This window comes from Teleopsis dalmanni, chromosome 1, assembly GCF_002237135.1.
Source record: "Teleopsis dalmanni isolate 2A chromosome 1, ASM223713v2, whole genome shotgun sequence".
NCBI lineage: Eukaryota > Metazoa > Arthropoda > Insecta > Diptera > Diopsidae > Teleopsis > Teleopsis dalmanni.
Genome location: NC_051846.1, coordinates 225,583,489 through 225,601,584, shown reverse-complemented (window position 1 = coordinate 225,601,584; position 18,096 = coordinate 225,583,489). Strand labels below are relative to the sequence as shown.

The 18,096-nt window shown below is 28.0% G+C and overlaps 2 protein-coding genes and 1 pseudogene across 2 annotated transcripts; all 3 read right to left on the bottom strand.

The window, feature by feature from the left end:
- Window positions 1–2,709: 2,709 nt before the first annotated feature.
- Window positions 2,710–13,632, bottom strand: LOC119667541 (transmembrane protease serine 9-like; the record flags this gene model as incomplete). Its single annotated transcript, XM_038076843.1, is given in 23 exon segments — window positions 2,710–2,945; window positions 3,006–3,163; window positions 3,292–3,374; window positions 3,432–3,575; window positions 4,342–4,457; window positions 4,533–4,639; window positions 4,703–4,735; window positions 4,793–4,820; window positions 7,278–7,385; window positions 7,453–7,613; window positions 7,687–7,769; window positions 7,839–7,991; window positions 8,640–8,752; window positions 8,829–8,956; window positions 9,058–9,333; window positions 9,404–9,408; window positions 11,844–11,989; window positions 12,048–12,208; window positions 12,296–12,378; window positions 12,606–12,758; window positions 12,833–12,945; window positions 13,009–13,136; window positions 13,363–13,632. Coding segments are annotated over 23 exon segments (2,924 nt in total), but the record flags the coding sequence as incomplete, so codon positions are not given.
- LOC119672432 (serine protease snake-like) lies at window positions 7,149–9,490 on the bottom strand. Its single transcript, XM_038083478.1, has 8 exons — window positions 9,404–9,490; window positions 9,058–9,333; window positions 8,829–8,956; window positions 8,640–8,752; window positions 7,839–7,991; window positions 7,687–7,769; window positions 7,453–7,613; window positions 7,149–7,385 (listed from the first exon to the last, which is right to left on the bottom strand). Exons 1-8 carry the CDS (start codon window positions 9,456–9,458, stop codon window positions 7,212–7,214), a joined length of 1,143 nt encoding a protein of 380 aa, XP_037939406.1. The 5' UTR covers window positions 9,459–9,490; the 3' UTR covers window positions 7,149–7,211.
- Window positions 13,633–14,533: 901 nt separating the features above from the next.
- On the bottom strand, window positions 14,534–17,659 carry LOC119672431 (annotated as a pseudogene).
- Window positions 17,660–18,096: the final 437 nt, after the last annotated feature.

Genomic DNA, 18,096 nt, shown 5'->3' with positions numbered 1-18,096 from the left:
AGAGATCATATTGGAGTAAGTGCAAAAGTAAACATTGTGAATCTACCAATTCTTATTAATTATATTTAAAGAAGAAAAAAAAAACAAGCAAAAAAGTACATACGTAATATAGCGCTGAATGCTACCACAGTTTAGTATGCATTCAAACTTATAGATTTATGCATACAAATATATATTTTACCTCTTGATTAGCAATAAATAAATTTATCTATTAAATGTACCCAAAATTCTCCAAAAATTAAATTATTAAAGTAAAAATACAAACACACAAGATTAGTTAATGTAAGTATCGCAAATTATTATTATATTCTAGTTGAATAATGTAAAAAAGAGAATAACACGTTGAAAATGTGAAGTTTATTATTATAACTTATACATTATGTAATTAATATAATTTTTATTTAACAAACAAAAAAAAACACAAAAATTGTGTATAATGTACGTAAATTGAAAAATTAAAAAAAATTAACAAAAACTCGATTAAAAATCTAAAAAAAAATCAATAAAACTTTTTGAAAAATCACCTAAATGTTTTTAGGTATTAACTTAAAAACCAAAATATATTGAATTTTTATTTAAATGAGAAAAGAGTAAGAAAAACCTATACTTTGTTGTCACTGGCATTCTAAACAACATATTTTTTGCTATAGTAACTAGTCCTTGAATCGTAATGTAATACAAAAAACTAGTCCAAAACGAATATTTTTTTTCAACTGTCTCAAGAAGAATTTCACTAAATATATCTCAGATAAACTCTATACATGGACACATTTTCAGCAGTCCGTTTCTAAAAATTTTTCTACTTTGTATTATGTATACATCGATAAGTACTATAATAAAGGTACTCGTAATATTATATTATAATATTATACATAAGGGACGGAGCCCTGAAGTTATATGCTAAAACTGACAAGCTATCCTACTTAGCACTATCTAATCTTAAAGTAATCACTCTCCGCACGGGGAGATCTACGCAGATCTTAGATCAATCACTGAATAATCATGAAGCTTAGAAGGAATATATAAATTAGTCGATGAGATGGATGGGACCCTGTAGTACCCCCAGCTACCAAAGAGTAAAAGTAAATTAAAATGATCAACATACATACATACTATTATACTTCTTCATTTCGAGAAGAAGGTACCCTTTTGCAGACTATATTTATTGCGTTGCAACAAAGTTCTCATCGGCTGTGTGTCTGGAATCTATTAAAATGGAAGACAACTGTCATGTGCAGCAAAAATTTTAATAGCTAAACTCAAATCAGAGTATAATATTTATACATCTAATCCCTCCGTTTTGTTCATAACGATGCTTATCTGTTAAACTGTTTCATCGTACCTAAAATCAACTCCTATCGATTTACTATTCCATTAAATTGAGGTGTCAATATTCACTCACTCCGATCTCGTTTAGTTTCAATACCATTCAAAATACGTTGATATATATGGCTCACTTCCTCTGTTTATTTCTCACATATTCCAGCCAACAACCTCTCCTCTAAGCTAATGCATTTGTCCATATACAATAGCAACATTGTATCTTTTATTATTCAACCCGTGTACAACAACAACATTCTATTTAAGTCCATTTTATATTAACAATATCTGAATAAATAAAAAGATGTACTTGGTGCTTATGAAGTCACATCCCTAGTTTTCTATTTAATATAATATTGTTATAGTTTTCATAGATATTCCGACAGCTATAGAAAATCTTTATTTTCCATAGCATTACTTTACATAAGTAAGTATTTTGTGTTTGTCCGCGTCCAATAGTATTCTTCACCAGTCATCTCGATCAGTTGTTTGTTGTCGCCAGTTGGTAGTACCGAGAGACATCAGATCGTTTCTTACTTAACCCTTACGTTAAAAATGCAGATGTCGGAACGTTTTAAGTTGATCTGGAAATTTATTTGTAAAAAGAAAGTATTTTGCTTTATGTACATTTACCAAAAGACTCATATTTTTCTAATTTGGAAAGGTGTTCAGTTAAACAATAACTATATCTTTGGCTGTCGTCAATTGAGCCAGTATGGCTCAATGCTTCTGCTCCAATTATCGTTTTGAGCATTATGATAAATAAGTCATTTGGTATCGAACTGCATGAAATGGTTCTTTACAATTCTAATAAAGCTGATATGGTAGTGTTGGAAAAAAGATTTAAATCGTGGGTTAAAACGAAGCTATTCTCAAACAGAGTCTAAATATGGTAACATTATTTCTTTTCAACCACAAGAAACACTTTTTTTACCTCAAGATAAAATGTAACTTTTAACTTATCTCTGTCTACTCCAGTGAAAAATGATATTGAACTAAATTGTATCGAAATTATAAAATGTTATTTAAATAATGAGGCAGAATTTTAAATGGATCTGTGAGCAAGTGACTACAGACATTTAGTTGAATAGTTGGACAACTATTTGCAGTACACAGTTTTAGATATACTATAGAACACATTCAAAACCGACTGGTATATATGGGATAACCAATATATATACTAGAATTATTTTCTAGCGATATATTAGAAAATATTTTATTGGCAATATTTTTAAAGCATATTATCTTAAGGAGGTATCTATTCCCTAATTCCCACTGGATGTACTACTGTAGCTTTACGTAAAGTTACTTAGTGGTTTGTAGAATACAGGATTTAACTATTTTAAATAAAATTAAATATTTTCTACAATTTTTACTTAACAGTTATAATTCTATTATTTATATTTATTTAAAATTTCATAGATATATATTAATTAATGTCCCTTGGAATTTCAATTAGCTTTCAAAGGCCATACAATACCCTCGATCCAATCAATGTAAGCTGATACTCTTGTGTATATGCTAGGTCCACCATAACAACCTAGTCCATATGATGTAATACCAACAACATAATCAATTAATTTATCTGTAGTTAGTTCCATTATTACTGGTCCACCGCTGTCACCCTGAAATTATGATTAATATAAATAAAAGATATATATGTCATATTTAAATTTCTAACATACAAGACAAGTATCGTGTAATGTTACTGGATCTTCAAAACAAATCTGAGTATTAATTACACCATTTGGTAAATTGTCATCCGATTTATAATACGTTCCACATTTTTTGTTATTTATTTCCTTTAACTTTGCTTTTGATACATTTTCAGAAATTTGAGGCTCTAAAACCAAATAATAACATAAAAATAACATAATATGTCAAATAATAATGATTTTAAGTCAAATAACATATAAATTTTCGTAGTAGCATATGGCAGTATATCTTATATATATATGTTATATATCTTACCAAATATTGGTCGTCCATAACCAATGGCAGTAACATTTGTATTAGGTAGATCATGTTTATCCCATAGACAAGCAACAGTTTTACTATAAGGTTACAAGGTTTCAAAATGAAAATGTATTAAATTGAAAAGTGGAACCTACTCAGAATCTTTCTCCAATTCTAATAACGCTATATCATTGTAGCTTAAATTAACGTAAGGGTGAGTAAATATCCTTTTAATTTTTATATCTCTTATATTTTTATCCTTCAAGTTACCTCCACCCAATCGAACGAATTCTGGTTGTCTGAAATATTCTCAAAATTTATTTTTATTATAAAATTAAATATATATAATGTTTCCATTCTTAATTGGAACTTAAAACTAATATAAACTACGTAAACTTATTAACAACTGTGATTGGTTTATTTCAATTATAGAAGAGAAACATCTCTTCACTTAGTATTTTAATAGTAGTATTTTTAGTAGATGGATGTCACGTCCCGATTTAAGCAAAAAAAAAAATTAAAGGAGAAAGTAAAATATGTATAAATTTGTTCTTAATTACGCCCAATCCATGATTTAAGTATAATTTCTTACTACAGTAGTTGGCACTCTCACTGTAGTTCAATTGTATGGAATACTTGTACAGTAATTACCAACTGTAGCGTAACATTCAACATTTCTAGCCACTGCAGTTTAAGTGTGCTTTGGGAATAGTTGTTATCAATAACAAAAGTGTTAGAGTATAAACTGAAAATAGATTTGTTTTGCACATTTAAATCCAAACTAATTTACAATATAGAACTTTTAATGACACAATATACTATATAATGTTAAAGTGAAAGTAGTGAATATATATATAGTGACATTCTCTTTGCACTGGTTACACTCAAGATAAGTTTTATTCAAATTTACTTGATGAATATCAATGAAACTGATTTGAATATATTATTAATTAATTATAATAACAAAAACAATCAATCAATATAATTATTGAACTATTCAACGAGACTATTTTAAAACACTTATTAATGTCCATATGTTATTCTGCTCAAGTTGTTTAAACTTACGTATCACCATCGTCCGCACAGACGGCTGATGTTAAAACAAATCTCTGTGATATAAGAGTTCCGCCACAATAATAGGTTGCAGATTCAGAACCACTTTTTCTATAACCTAAAGCCGCCTACGACATATTATAAAATTATATATATGTATATTGCATATAAATTTTATATTCATTATTCGTTCAAAAATTTACCATATAAGGAAATTCGTTTGCTTGTGTTGGTAAACCAGGCCCATTTCCTACGACGGTTCTGCGAATAATATGGTGATTAGATCTTTCTGGATGTGAAGCTAAACATTCTGGTGAAAAATCGATTTTAATTTATTGTTATGTTTATTAAATTATATCAACACTAGTATTACCAAGTTGAGAAGGTCGTATTTTGGAAGAAGCAGCTGCAAAAATATATATTTTTAAAATAATTGCATAAAATACCGGAATCTTTAACTTACACCTTCCAAATATAAAACACAACATAAATAAAAATTTACATATAAATTTCAACATTTCAATTCTAAAATTTTTCACCGATTAAGTGCTGACTCTAAGCTCGATCGATTGCAACTGCCAAGACGATGCTAAGATGAAACAATTATGTTCTTACATTTATAAGAAGAGCTGAAACAATTTAATGAAAAAAAAAATAGTATTTTTTTTATATACCAATTTCAAAACTTAGCATCTGAGGTCTTTGGGTTTTTACTTAATGTTAAGCATGCACTGTTGCCGTATATACTGTAAAATTATTTATCGCTTGAGATTATTTATTTATAAATAGCTTCTTAAGATTCTTTGGAAGTGCTTGCTATATGCTTGGATATAGGTATATTGAGTTTAATATATTCAATGCACATACATTGTTACAGTGTGTCTAGTAGAACACATTGATGTGTTATCAGCATACCCAGTAGAATTGGCACATCGTTTTACCGATATGCAGCGAAAACTTGAAAATCTGGAAGCAAAAGCTGCAAAAGTTGGGCTCAAGATCAATGCACAAAAAACCAAAGGAATGCGAATTAATACAACATGCAGTGACCGATTCGAACTTCAAGGTTAAATCATGGAACAAGTAAATGAGTTTCAAGACTTGGGAAGTGCAGTAGCTATTGATGGTCGCAGTATGCAGGACGTGAGTGCAAGAATACGAAAGGCGATTGGCACAAAGCATGTGTTTTATCCATACTGCTATATGCTTGCGAAACATGGCTCGTAACCGAGATCATTCAAAACAAAGTGTGTTCGTTTGTAAACTAGTTCCTTCGGAAAATATTACGTATGTTTTGGCCAAACCGAATTTCAAACCAACAATTGTGGAACAAAACAAATACAAACGATATCAATATAAATATCCGCAGGAGAAAATTTGGCTGGATTGGTCACATCTTACGAAAGCCAACAAGTGAAGTCTGTTTTCAAGCTCTTACGTAAAACCCGCAAAGCAGTAGAAGAAGAAGAAGGCCTAAAATTACTTGGCGCAGATCAACAATAAACGAAATCAACAGCCAATCAACATACCTTGGCAGATCATACACCAATATTGTTGATATTTTATAAGTGAAGTGAAGTGAATCACAGTTTTGAGATAAATAAAACTAATTTTGTCCGTTAGTCGGGAAATATTGCAAATAATAATAATAAGAGATCTGCGGAAAGCGTTAAGTTACTATTTTCTTATTTAGCCATAACAACCCGTTACCGAGTTTCTGCCTGACGCAGCATGCCTCCCCAGGTGCCTCTGCTGCGCAAAAAAAGAGAAGAAATAAAAAAGAGTGAAAAAATTAAATGGTAAGAGCGCACAACTTTCAATCGAATGAGTTCGTTATGCAGACATGATCTTCGAGACATGTACGCAAAATGTCTTTGAATACTTTTGGCTAATTTGTTCAAAAATGTCTTAGAAGACCGTCATACATTTGGGTCGATCGATCTTCATGTATGTATCCATGTCTTGAAGACATTTCGGATCGACGGATTGATCCGATTTCTACTGGGACGATGTGCAGTTTAACAATACTTGGTTCTTGCCACTATATTATGAATAATATTGGTATCAATGTTAACCGTAGATAGAATGCCCAATACTGTCAACCACAAAAACCAGTTTTTTTTAATAGCAATAAAGTAGATAAAGCGAAATACCTCGGATATATATTAAAAGGTGGTACTACTGCGGACGCCAAAAATTGGTTTCGTGACGAATTCGTATTCTAAAACGAAAGTGAAGTTTTTAATACTTTTGTTGAAACCGTTTTATTATATAGCGCAGAGAAGTGGTTTATAATAGACTTAATTGTATATAAAAAACAAATTTTAATCGACGGTTTTTTGTGATAGATATTAAGAATATTGGTATACATTTTGTATACATATTGTCAGTAATGAATGCATAGGCTAGACAAATAAGTAATCAAACATCTGACTGAATCGCACTTTCCACAAGCCTCTAAATAAAATTTTGCACGCGATTCTGGAATAGAATCCTCCAGAAAGAGAGAAGAAGGTTAATCGATAATTACTTGGGGAAGGGTGATCACAAAGAAATATATAAATATTATCAAAACCTGTGTCAAGAAAGAAAACAAAAAAAAATAAAAAATTCTGTCCGGTTAGGATTTTCTAATAAATTAACTAAAAGCAAATTATATAATATTATTTAACCAAATTTATACAAATTCATTTTTCAAAAAATATGTAAAATTTATTCTACAGTCTATATCCTTTAATTAGTTGCTATGTTTTATATTTTAAAAATATAAATAACTTTGATATATAAAACATTTATATTTAAAGTGTGCTATATATAGCTGGTATTCGTTAGAATCCACAATACTACGTATCTACATATACCCATATTTTATATTAATATGTTTATAATGACAGAGGCCATACAATGTTCTCTATCCAATCGATGTAAGCTGATATTCTTGTATTTACGCTGGGTGGTTTGCCAGCACAGCCTTGTCCAAATGATGTTATACCAACAATAAAGTCATGTATAATGTCTTCACCAATTTTCATGATTACTGGACCACCAGAGTCACCCTAACATAATGGCATTAATTTAGCCAATATTTTATTATATTTAAATTTCTCACAACTTATAAAATACCTGACAAGTGTCTCGTAGTTCTTCTGGATCTCCAGCACAAATCTGTGTATTGATAATGCCATATTGAAGTTGATCGTTATCATGAATATAATGTGTTCTACAAAGATTATTGTGAACTATATTCAAATTGGCCTTTAGCAGCTGTTGAGAAGCTTCTCCGCCTATATAAGTTAATATCAAATATTTTTATTGAATTTATATACACTATAATTAATAGTTAATAATTAATCTCACCGAATTTTGTGTGTCCATAACCAATTGCTGTAACATTTTTATTTGGTAGATCATATTTACTCCATAAGCAAACTACCTCATTACTTAAAATATATATTTGTTAAAAAATGTATTAATTATAAGTCTTGTGTTCATGTATATATTAAACTTACTTTGATTCTTGTTCCAGCTCTATTAATGCAATATCATTATAAGATGATATATAGTCGTATGAAGGATGCACTATAATTCTTTTAATTTTTATGTCCGAATTCTTGGAGTCAGTAAGATTGATTCCTCCAATGCGAGCGTATTTTGGTGTTACACTAGAATTATAACAAAATAATAATTGCAGTATCTTTAATTATTTACATTAATTATATTGTGTATATATTTTCCTATACCATAATTATATTATAGATTATTTCACTTATTTTTATTAATTATTTTTATTTTTAGCTCATTTAGATCAGACTTAAGTTACTTGATAAGTTGATTTATTAAATAGGTTAAAACACAAAAAGGGATTTAATGATCATTTATTATATATTACATTCAATTATTCAAAAAAAGTTTAAATCATTAATTATAATTTGTTCTAATGTGCATATATATTAACTTTGAATAGTTTCGAGTTCACATTTTAATATTAATATATTTGTTATTTATTTAATATTTTCAATAGTAATTTATTTAATATAATTACAATAGTAAATTTTATTAAAAGTTTAAAAATTAATAATTGAATTTAATGATAAAACTTAAATAATTTAATTTTTTTTAAAGAGAACTTTTTGCGTAGTGTGAAAACCCACAAACCTTTATTCACAAGAGTTTTTTTTACACAATATATATGGTATATACTCAATATCTTATAGTATATACGAGTACATATGTATATATAAATGTATACGCAATTAAAACGATAATTTTTCATTATCGCTCTAATTATTAAAACTGGTTTTATGACTTACCCGCCCAAATCTGTGCAATGTGCTGCTGTTAGAACGAATTTCTTTGATATAAGAGCACCACCACAACGGTAGATTATTGAACTATCTAAGTTGGATGTCCAACCCAATGCAACCTGAAATGCACTAGTACATCAGTGTTTTTTAAGTGTATATAATTCAATCTATTCTTTATATTGTATATTAATTTACCATATAAGGAAATTCATTTAGTTCTGTTGGATCACCATGTACCACAGTCGTTCGAACTATATTATCTCCTTCAGGAATAAGTTTATGCAACTGTGGCGCTGGCGTAATATTAAGCTCTGGCATACATGCTGTAAAGCATATAAAATTATATTTATTTAATTAAATATTTTTTTTTTTAATTCTTTTTTAATTAAAACCATTATTTAATAATTTAATTGTGATAGCTTACCCAACTCACTGCGACGTCTGGCTATTGCCGGTGATAAATAGCAGCCCTCTGCACCGAAAGCTAATTCACAGCAAACGATTTGCTCGAACTTATTGAAGTAGCAAGTCTTAGGACGTATATTTTCATTTTTCCAACGACTCAGAGCTGAGGGACAGTCACGCAGATTTTTACATTTTCCCTTAATCTGTTGTTTTTCATCCATATAACAATCATCAAAAAATTCTTTGTTTGGATAAATAATACGGCCGTTTTGTGAGTTGTCATAATAAGTTGCCGCTATAGGAATTTTTTTAGTAAGTTTCACAATCTTAAAGATATTTCATTTAAGTAAGTATACAGAACTTACAATTTCTGCAAATAAGAATATAGAAAATAAAAATCTTCCACAATAATTCCCACATTCTTTTCGATAAGTCGTCCAATTAGCCTGAAGTATCTTTAAGCTCGTACTGATTGCTACTGTCAAGCCATGAATTTATAAAATCAACAATTTCTCACAAAATTTTCACTTTGTATGCTCAATGCTCTTAAATATTTGTTTATGTTAAGTTTTTATATTTACAAGTTGAGATGAGGGAACTTGATTTCAAACGGCTTTCATTGCCATGTTTAAGATTGTTTTGAGGCATTGTCAGGTAGTGTTGCCAACGATTTTAGAAATCACTTAGGTAAACCAATTCAATGCAAATATGCTCTGAGTTTCAGTTACTTTTAAATTATATTTTAAATATTAATATAGTTTGATTTTTTAAAATCTGTTTGAATATAAAAAATACTGTTCAGAAACGTGGATCTACGTAAATATTATGGGATCTCGAAGTAGATTTTTTTTAAATTTATATTTATTAAGATATTTGGTATATTCTTATGGGTTAGTAATAAAATTAAAATTTAAAAAAGTTCTTTAACATATCAATATATCAATATATCAGTACTCCTCTTGATATTGATACTCCTCTTGTAACTACTAAATTGGCAATTAAATATTAATATTTTGAACGGACAACTAAAGCCTAGATAGATAAAGGTAGATTTTTGTCAAATCACAAAACTCTTCTGTTTCGACAAAATCCATATTAGTTGGCTAATTTAAATAAAGCGAAACCAACTAGGAATTACGATTTCTGTCGGTAATGTGACACTGCGGATGAGGAATCTGTTATCAATTGTATATGTCAATGCCAATCATTGTCTGGGAGAAAATGCCATATATTTGGGAGACTGTTCATATCCACCGAACAGAATTGTCGTTGTTTAAAATTAGGGACATAGCCGCGGTCATAGATTTGTTAGGTTTAATTGATTTGAGTCTTCTCAAAAGGACAACTATTTTTCCTATCTTTGATAATATAGGTGGTATCACAGCAGGCAATTGTTTGCGCTTAAGTAAGCTTTGGATATACAAATTTGCTACTCCAACCAAATTCGACCTACTAAACTAAATCACTATATTACAAGCGACTTAGTTATTCCAATTCACTCACTATATTTCTATGCTAAATGATCTGTCAATGGAGACTGTTAAATTGATTTCCTGAGATAATTAAGTGTGAGTGCAACTCTCTCTATGATTTTTTTAAATTATATTTTGTGCGCACTTTAGGGAAGTCATTGTCCATGCGCTACCTCCCTACCTCTACGCCTATTTATTTCATATAATTTCTAGTCATCACCAACTGGCGCCGGAAACTATATTGTATATTTTTTATATGATTGTATTATATATTAGTATAAATGTATGTAATTTTCATTTGAATTTATCAAAAAATAGCTAAGCAACTAATTATTTTATAGCTAAAATAAGTTACTCGGTAATGCACTAGTATAATTATGAGATTTTATTATATATTCGTTCTTGAGAACAAAATTCTGTTATTTTTTTGTTATTTAGTATTAAATTTAGATATTTCAAGGATATAATCAAATAAAAATCATTTAATTTACTTTATTTAAAATATCTTTAAAAAATATATAACAAGGCTTGTTGAATAAAATATCTGCTAATTTGGGATTAATTGACAAGACTTAAATGAGATTTTTTGGAAAGAGAGATATATTTTTAAGAGAAAAATATATTTCCCATAAATTTATTCTTAGCACATTGTTGACACATTTATTTACAAATTATGTTAATTAAAGTTTAAACTTAAAAAAAAATTAATTTTATGTGTGATTTTTTATTTTATAGCTGGGGGAATTACTTTCAGAACATGTAATCATCATAATATATGTCACTTATTTAAATTGCAAACATTCTTCACTGATTTATTTTCAATCTAGATATCATTTTTAACTTTTGCAAATGCTTAATTGCTTTCCATACATTATAAGTACTTTTATATACACATATATTACAAATTATTTACTAATTACAAAATGTTTTTTAACTATACTGTATAGCATGTATATTTATAAAAATAACCATTATGATTTTTTAAATAAACATAATCTATTAATCCACTTTATCTGCCTAGATTCACAAAAAATTCATTCCTTAAGATATACTCGTTACCTTAAAAACGACGCGAGAAAAGCATCGCCGATTCATATTAATAAATATAGATCGAAAGTAATATGCTAATGAAATATATACATATACTCTATATGTGTTATATATATAATTATATATATTATATATATTATATATATAAATTATATATATAATTTATATGGTATCTAAAGTTCTCTTCATTATATAAAAAACACCTCTTCATTTTATACATATAATATGAGGTTCAAATATGTTAAAATATTATTAATACAGTCTTTATTTTGTTGTAGACAACACTGTATCTTCTATCCAATCAATGTAAGCTGATATCCTTGTATATACACTAGGTGGTTGACCAGCACATCCCTGCCCAAAGGATGTAATTCCAACAATATAATCATGATTATTATATTTCATGATTATTGGTCCACCAGAATCACCCTATAAGACAAATAAAATATACTGTTACCTACTAAAACTACTTTCAGAATAAACATACCTGGCAAGTATCTCTTAAATGTTCAGGATCTCCAGCACAAATTTGAGTATTCAGAATTTCTTGTTGTTCATATTCGGAATCTGATGTATAATATCTTCTGCAAATGTTATTACTGACTATGTTTAAATTAGCTTTTAAAAGTTGATCGGAACCTTTCCCACCTAAATTAATTTTGTATAGGAAAAAAATAATAAATTAAAATAAAATAATATTAGAAATTATATAAATAATTTTAATTTAAAACTAACCAAACATTGTGTGACCATATCCAATGGCAATGACGTTAATATTAGGTACTTCATATTTAGTCCATAAACAAACTATATTTTTACTAAAAAAGGAATGATTTTTGAACTTACATGTGTATGCTAAAATTATGTTATTGTGTATATCTATTATTATTACAATATATAAGCTGAAGTCATAAACATAAATATAGGTAATAATGTCATCCACTTATATATATGGAAATTAATTAATTGTACATATTATTTTTATACATTATAATGAGTGATTTATATAAATATAAAGAAATTATTTAAATAATAACTAACTTACTTTGATTCCTCTTCAAGTTCTATAAGTGCAATATCATTATGATATACTATATATTTATATGCGGGGTGTACAATAATTCTTTTTATATTAATATTCGAACCAGAGATATCGGTTAGATTCATTCCTCCAATTCGAACGTATTTTGGATATGAGCTGAAAAAGGTATTATGTTATAAATAGGTATGTTTGAAAACTTTTTAGTTTCATTGCCAATAATTTAAGTTTACCCGGCAAAATCTGTACAATGTGCAGCTGTTAAAACGAATCTCTTCGTTATTAGAGCTCCTCCACATCGATAAATTATTGAACTATCAAAGTTCGATGACCAGCCCAAAGCAGCCTAAAACAAAAATATCAAACTTATTATTCTTCAAAAATGGGGTTTTGATATAAACTAATATACCATGTATGGAAATTCATTCAATTCGGTGGGTTTACCATGTACTACTGATATTAAATCATCTATATTTAGTTGATGAGAGCTTGTTTGCAATGGCGGTATTGAAGAGAAATTAAGTTCTAACACACATTCTGAAAATATATAATATATTGATATATAATAACTATATGAACTATATGTTTCTTGAAAACTTTTCAGCTGATCAAATTTAATTAAACAAGTTATTATGAATATAATCTTTTGTTAATGAAATCGAGTATATTGTCTTCGCTACAACGAATTTATTAAAATTATATTTAATAATTAAATTTTAGTTATTACTTTTAAACATTACTTTATAATGAAAACAAAACTCACCCAGTTCACTAGGACGTCTCTTTGTTTCTATTGGTATATAAAAGTTGAGCCCGCCGGAACCTATTTCGCAGCAGACAATCTGTTCATACTTGTTGAAGTAACAAGTTTTAGGTGGTTGTCTTTTATCATATAGTGCTGAAGGACAATCAGTCAGATTTTTGCATTTGCCTTTGATATGTTGTTCTTCATCCAAATAGCAATCATCATAAGAATCATTCTTTGGATAAATTATACCAGTTTGAGATTTAGGAATAAAAGCCGGAGAAGCCGCTATTTTTAGTTTCAGGTCAACAATTATAAAGTATAAAAATTTCGATTTAAATAAGTATATATAACTTAAGATACGTACACGTTAGAATGTATAAAAATAAAACCATCCATAAAATCTTCCACATAATTTTTGTTTTTAAATTTTTCAAAGAATATGAAGTATCTTGAATCTCGTTTCTGCAACAACTGTCAAGTAATGAAGCTAGATGATTTTGATTTTAATGTATGTTGAATTTTTGTATATCAAGTTTATATGAACAAACTGGATTTTAAATGGAACTTCTTATCAAGTTGAGATTGACTAATGCAACATAAAAAAGAGTTGTAGTGTTGCCAACTGTTTACAAAACCAAGTAAATAAAAATGTACAATAAAAAAGTCAGTTATTTTTAAATTGTTTCAAAAGAAAATATAACCTTTTGGGTCTTATGATTATAACTCCACATCATGATAAAGAAACAGACACATTGTGAGTATAAGAGTATAAGAAATATAAAGGTTTGCATTGTCACCGCATTCAACCTATTATGGTATATAAAAGTAAAGTAACTGGATAGTATATCAGTTCAATTATAACACATTGTAAAGGTATTATATAATATATTGGTAAGAAATTGTTTCCCACCCAAACTTTTCTATACGTTAACTATGAGATTATAATCGGTGACATACAATTTTGATCCTATTATTACTTGTTATAATATATCTGAAGAATTTCTGTAAAAGGAAAAATTTCCTTTTATGGATAAAACGTGATTAAAAACACATTTTTATTGAATAGAAGCTTATAGGATAAAAGAAATATTCTTTATAATTTTAGTTTTACCATATTGTCAACATATTTATTTTTTAAACCTCAGTTAAATTCGATTCATAATAATTAAATTTTGCAAGCGATAAATTTTTATAATTAAAGTAACTTTATATTTTTTTAATTATTGCCTAATAGGCCACACAATATTTTCTATCCAATCAATATAGGCTGATATTCTTGTGTATACACTAGGTGGTTGACCAGCACATCCCTGTCCAAACGATGTGATTCCAACAATGTAATCTTGTGTGTTATATTTTATTATTATTGGTCCACCAGAATCACCCTAAAATGATAATTAAAGTTATTCACTAGAATGTTGTTTCCAATAGTTATTAATTATATATTTAACATACCTGGCAAGTATCTCTTAAATGTTCAGGATCTCCAGCACAAATTTGTGTACCTAGAATACCTTGTTGCACATATTCAGAATCCGGTGTATAATGCGTTCCACAAATTTTGTTACTGACTACATATATTCAAATCAGCCTTTAAAAGTTGATCAGAACCTTCTCCTCCTAAAGAAACACTTAGCAACATAATTATCTTCTTAAATTAAAGACCTACCGAATTTAGTGTGCCCATATCCAATCGCAATAACGTTAATATTGGGTACTTCAGGTTTACTCCATAAACAAACAATACTTTTGCTAAATAAAATTGATGTTCAATATTTATAAATATTATATTTAAAATGAATGATATGTGTATGATATTTTAGTATGATATATTTATTTATAAAGTATATAAATATACAATATAAATATGTATCTCATGCTTGTAAGTACTATGTACGTCATTTGTTAGATATAAAATGTTTATTTCGTGTGCATTATTTATATGTGTAGAATAATGATAGATATAGTTTTAACTTGAACATACTTCGATTCTTCTTGCAATTCTATTAGCGCAATATCATTATAAGACGATACGTAATCGAAAGTGGGATGGACTATAATTTTTTTTATTTTTATGTCGGAACCGTTGGTGTCAGTTAAGTTACTTCCTCCAACTCGAACAAATGTAGGAGAAGCACTGAAAATATTTTTAAATAAAATATAACTAGTATTTTGCAAAAATGATGTAGTAAGATCCGTAGCTAGAAATTTACTTTAGAAGGTTTTCAAATAATTTCATTATTTTTAGGGCCATTCAAGCCCTAATCGTCTTAGCTACGTTCGTATGTATATTTTTAATTAAAAAAATGTGATTGTTAAAATTATTTTAAAAAAATTAAATTATTAATTATTAAAAAAAATGCAATTTATGTATTTTATTATAAATTATTTATGACTCACCCTTCAAAATCAGTGCAATGTGCTGCTGTTAAGACGAATCTCTTTGTTATCAAAGCTCCTCCACATCGATAGATAATTGGGCTTTCAGTTATCGATGACCAACCCAAAGCAACCTAAAAAACAAATATTTTTGACTAAATCTGCTGTGAGCAATTTCATACTTGTACAAATAAAGATTTATACCATATAACGAAATTCACCAGGTTCGGTAGGATCACCATATATCAAATATCTTATGTCTTGCGGATTGTCTTCAGCAGATTTTGTACATTCTATAAATATATACTCAATAAAATTATGTTTATTGATATCCTTATAATTAAATAAGAAAAAAGAATAATTAATTTATTAAGATATTTATGATCCATTGATAGAGAGCTTACATTTATGATCCATTGATAGAGAGCTTACATGCCTACTTGGTTAACATGCAACATGCAACAATAATTTCTTTAAAATCTCTTGACTATTTAATCTAATAATTCAATTAAACCTTAATTTAAAATGGGAAATTACTACAGTTTCATTTCGTTTTGTCTAACTTCATTCTGTTCTAGTAGCATTATATATAGTTCCATTCAATAACTATATGCAAGAAGTTACCGATTGCCATAAGTTAAACAATTAAATTTAAGTTTAAATGTAAATATAATTCTGCTAGAAGTACTGTTAAATATTAAATTAAATTGAAAAATAATGAACACATTGACAACAGTGATTAGTAGATAATTTGATCTTAATAGAAACATGGTTAAGTTGCCATTTAATATTTAAATAATAAGCGATGATTTCGTGAGTTTATTGTCATAGGGATTAGTTGAGTCCTAATAGTAAAGTTTAAGTGCAAGTTGATCAACAAGAAATTTTGATACAAACTTAGCTCATTAGTGGAGCAGTCACCTTTTTGAGAAAGAGCTACACGTTATGATGTTTAAGCGATCGCAACAGAAATCTAAACTTATCTCTGCTTATCATGCATCTCTTAAATTATATTGTATTGAAAACATATCGTCTTGAACTGTAAGTACTTAAAACACTCTCAGATACCATTTCCATCAATAAAAAAAAAAAACAAATTAGTAAGTGTATGCAATCGGAAAAATCATATGCAGTCTTTAAATCTTCCACGGTAATTAGGAATGTAGCCTGAAGAACTTAAGCGCCCCGAAATGAATGGAAGCACTACATTACTACACTACATATATTAACACATAACGGCTGTTAATAAGCTAAAAATTGTTTTTTAAATTCCGAGAATTTTCTACACCCTTTGCAGTAAATTTTTTTTTTGTAAGAGTTCATTTACATATTTACATCATTCAGTAATCTGTGCTGTCAATGTGTTTGTAATTTTTAAAATTAATCTCATATAACTTTAATCAATAAACATATCAATCAATATGAATGGATGGTATATGCTATAAAATGATAGGTAATTTTTAAACATTATAACTTTTTTAAAACATTAATATTTAATTGTTGTATATCTTACCCTGCTCACTAGGACGACTTTTTGGTTCGAAATCTATTTCACAGCAGACGATTGGTACGAACTTGTTAAAGTAACAAGTTTTAGGTGATATTCTTTCATTTCTCAAACGATATAGTGCTGAAGGACAATCATTCAGAATTTTACATTTACCTTTGATCTGCTGTACTTCGTTAATGTAACAATCATCATAAGAATCATTTCTTGGATAAATTATGGCACTTGGATCTTTACAAATTGACGTAGAAAAAACGCCAGCTTTAAGTTTAAAACTTTTATTAGGAAACGCAGAATTACTTGTGTAAATAAATATATTAAACTTACAATTAGTATGTATTAAAATATGTAAAACTGGAATAACCCATAAAATCTTCCACATTATTTTTTCTTTAAAAAATCTAATAGACGTGAAGTAATTCAAACCTCAGAAATATTGCTACTGATAAGTCACGATTTGTTATTTGTTTATGTTCAATTTTTGTTATTTGTTACTAGTACAGGTTGAGATAATCAAGAGAAATGAAAATCCAGTTTATTTTGAATGGATGTCATTAATTTTAAGAACTGCTTAGATAATATATGCAAAAGTTATAGTGTTGACAACTGTTTAGTAACCTTTTCTATTTGTTTATCTTAACTTGAGTAAATTTTAAAAAAGTACAAGACAAAAATATCTTTTATTCGAAACTAAAGTTTATTAACAACTCTTGAAAAGATCTTAGAACTTTTATTAAGAGAGATTGATTTTTAGGAGAAGAAAACTAGTAGTTGTTTGATCTTTTCATAGTGGATTTTTCGTTTTAGATACTTTTTAAATTTTCTATTTTAATTTCAGATTCTTAACATTTATAAATATTAAT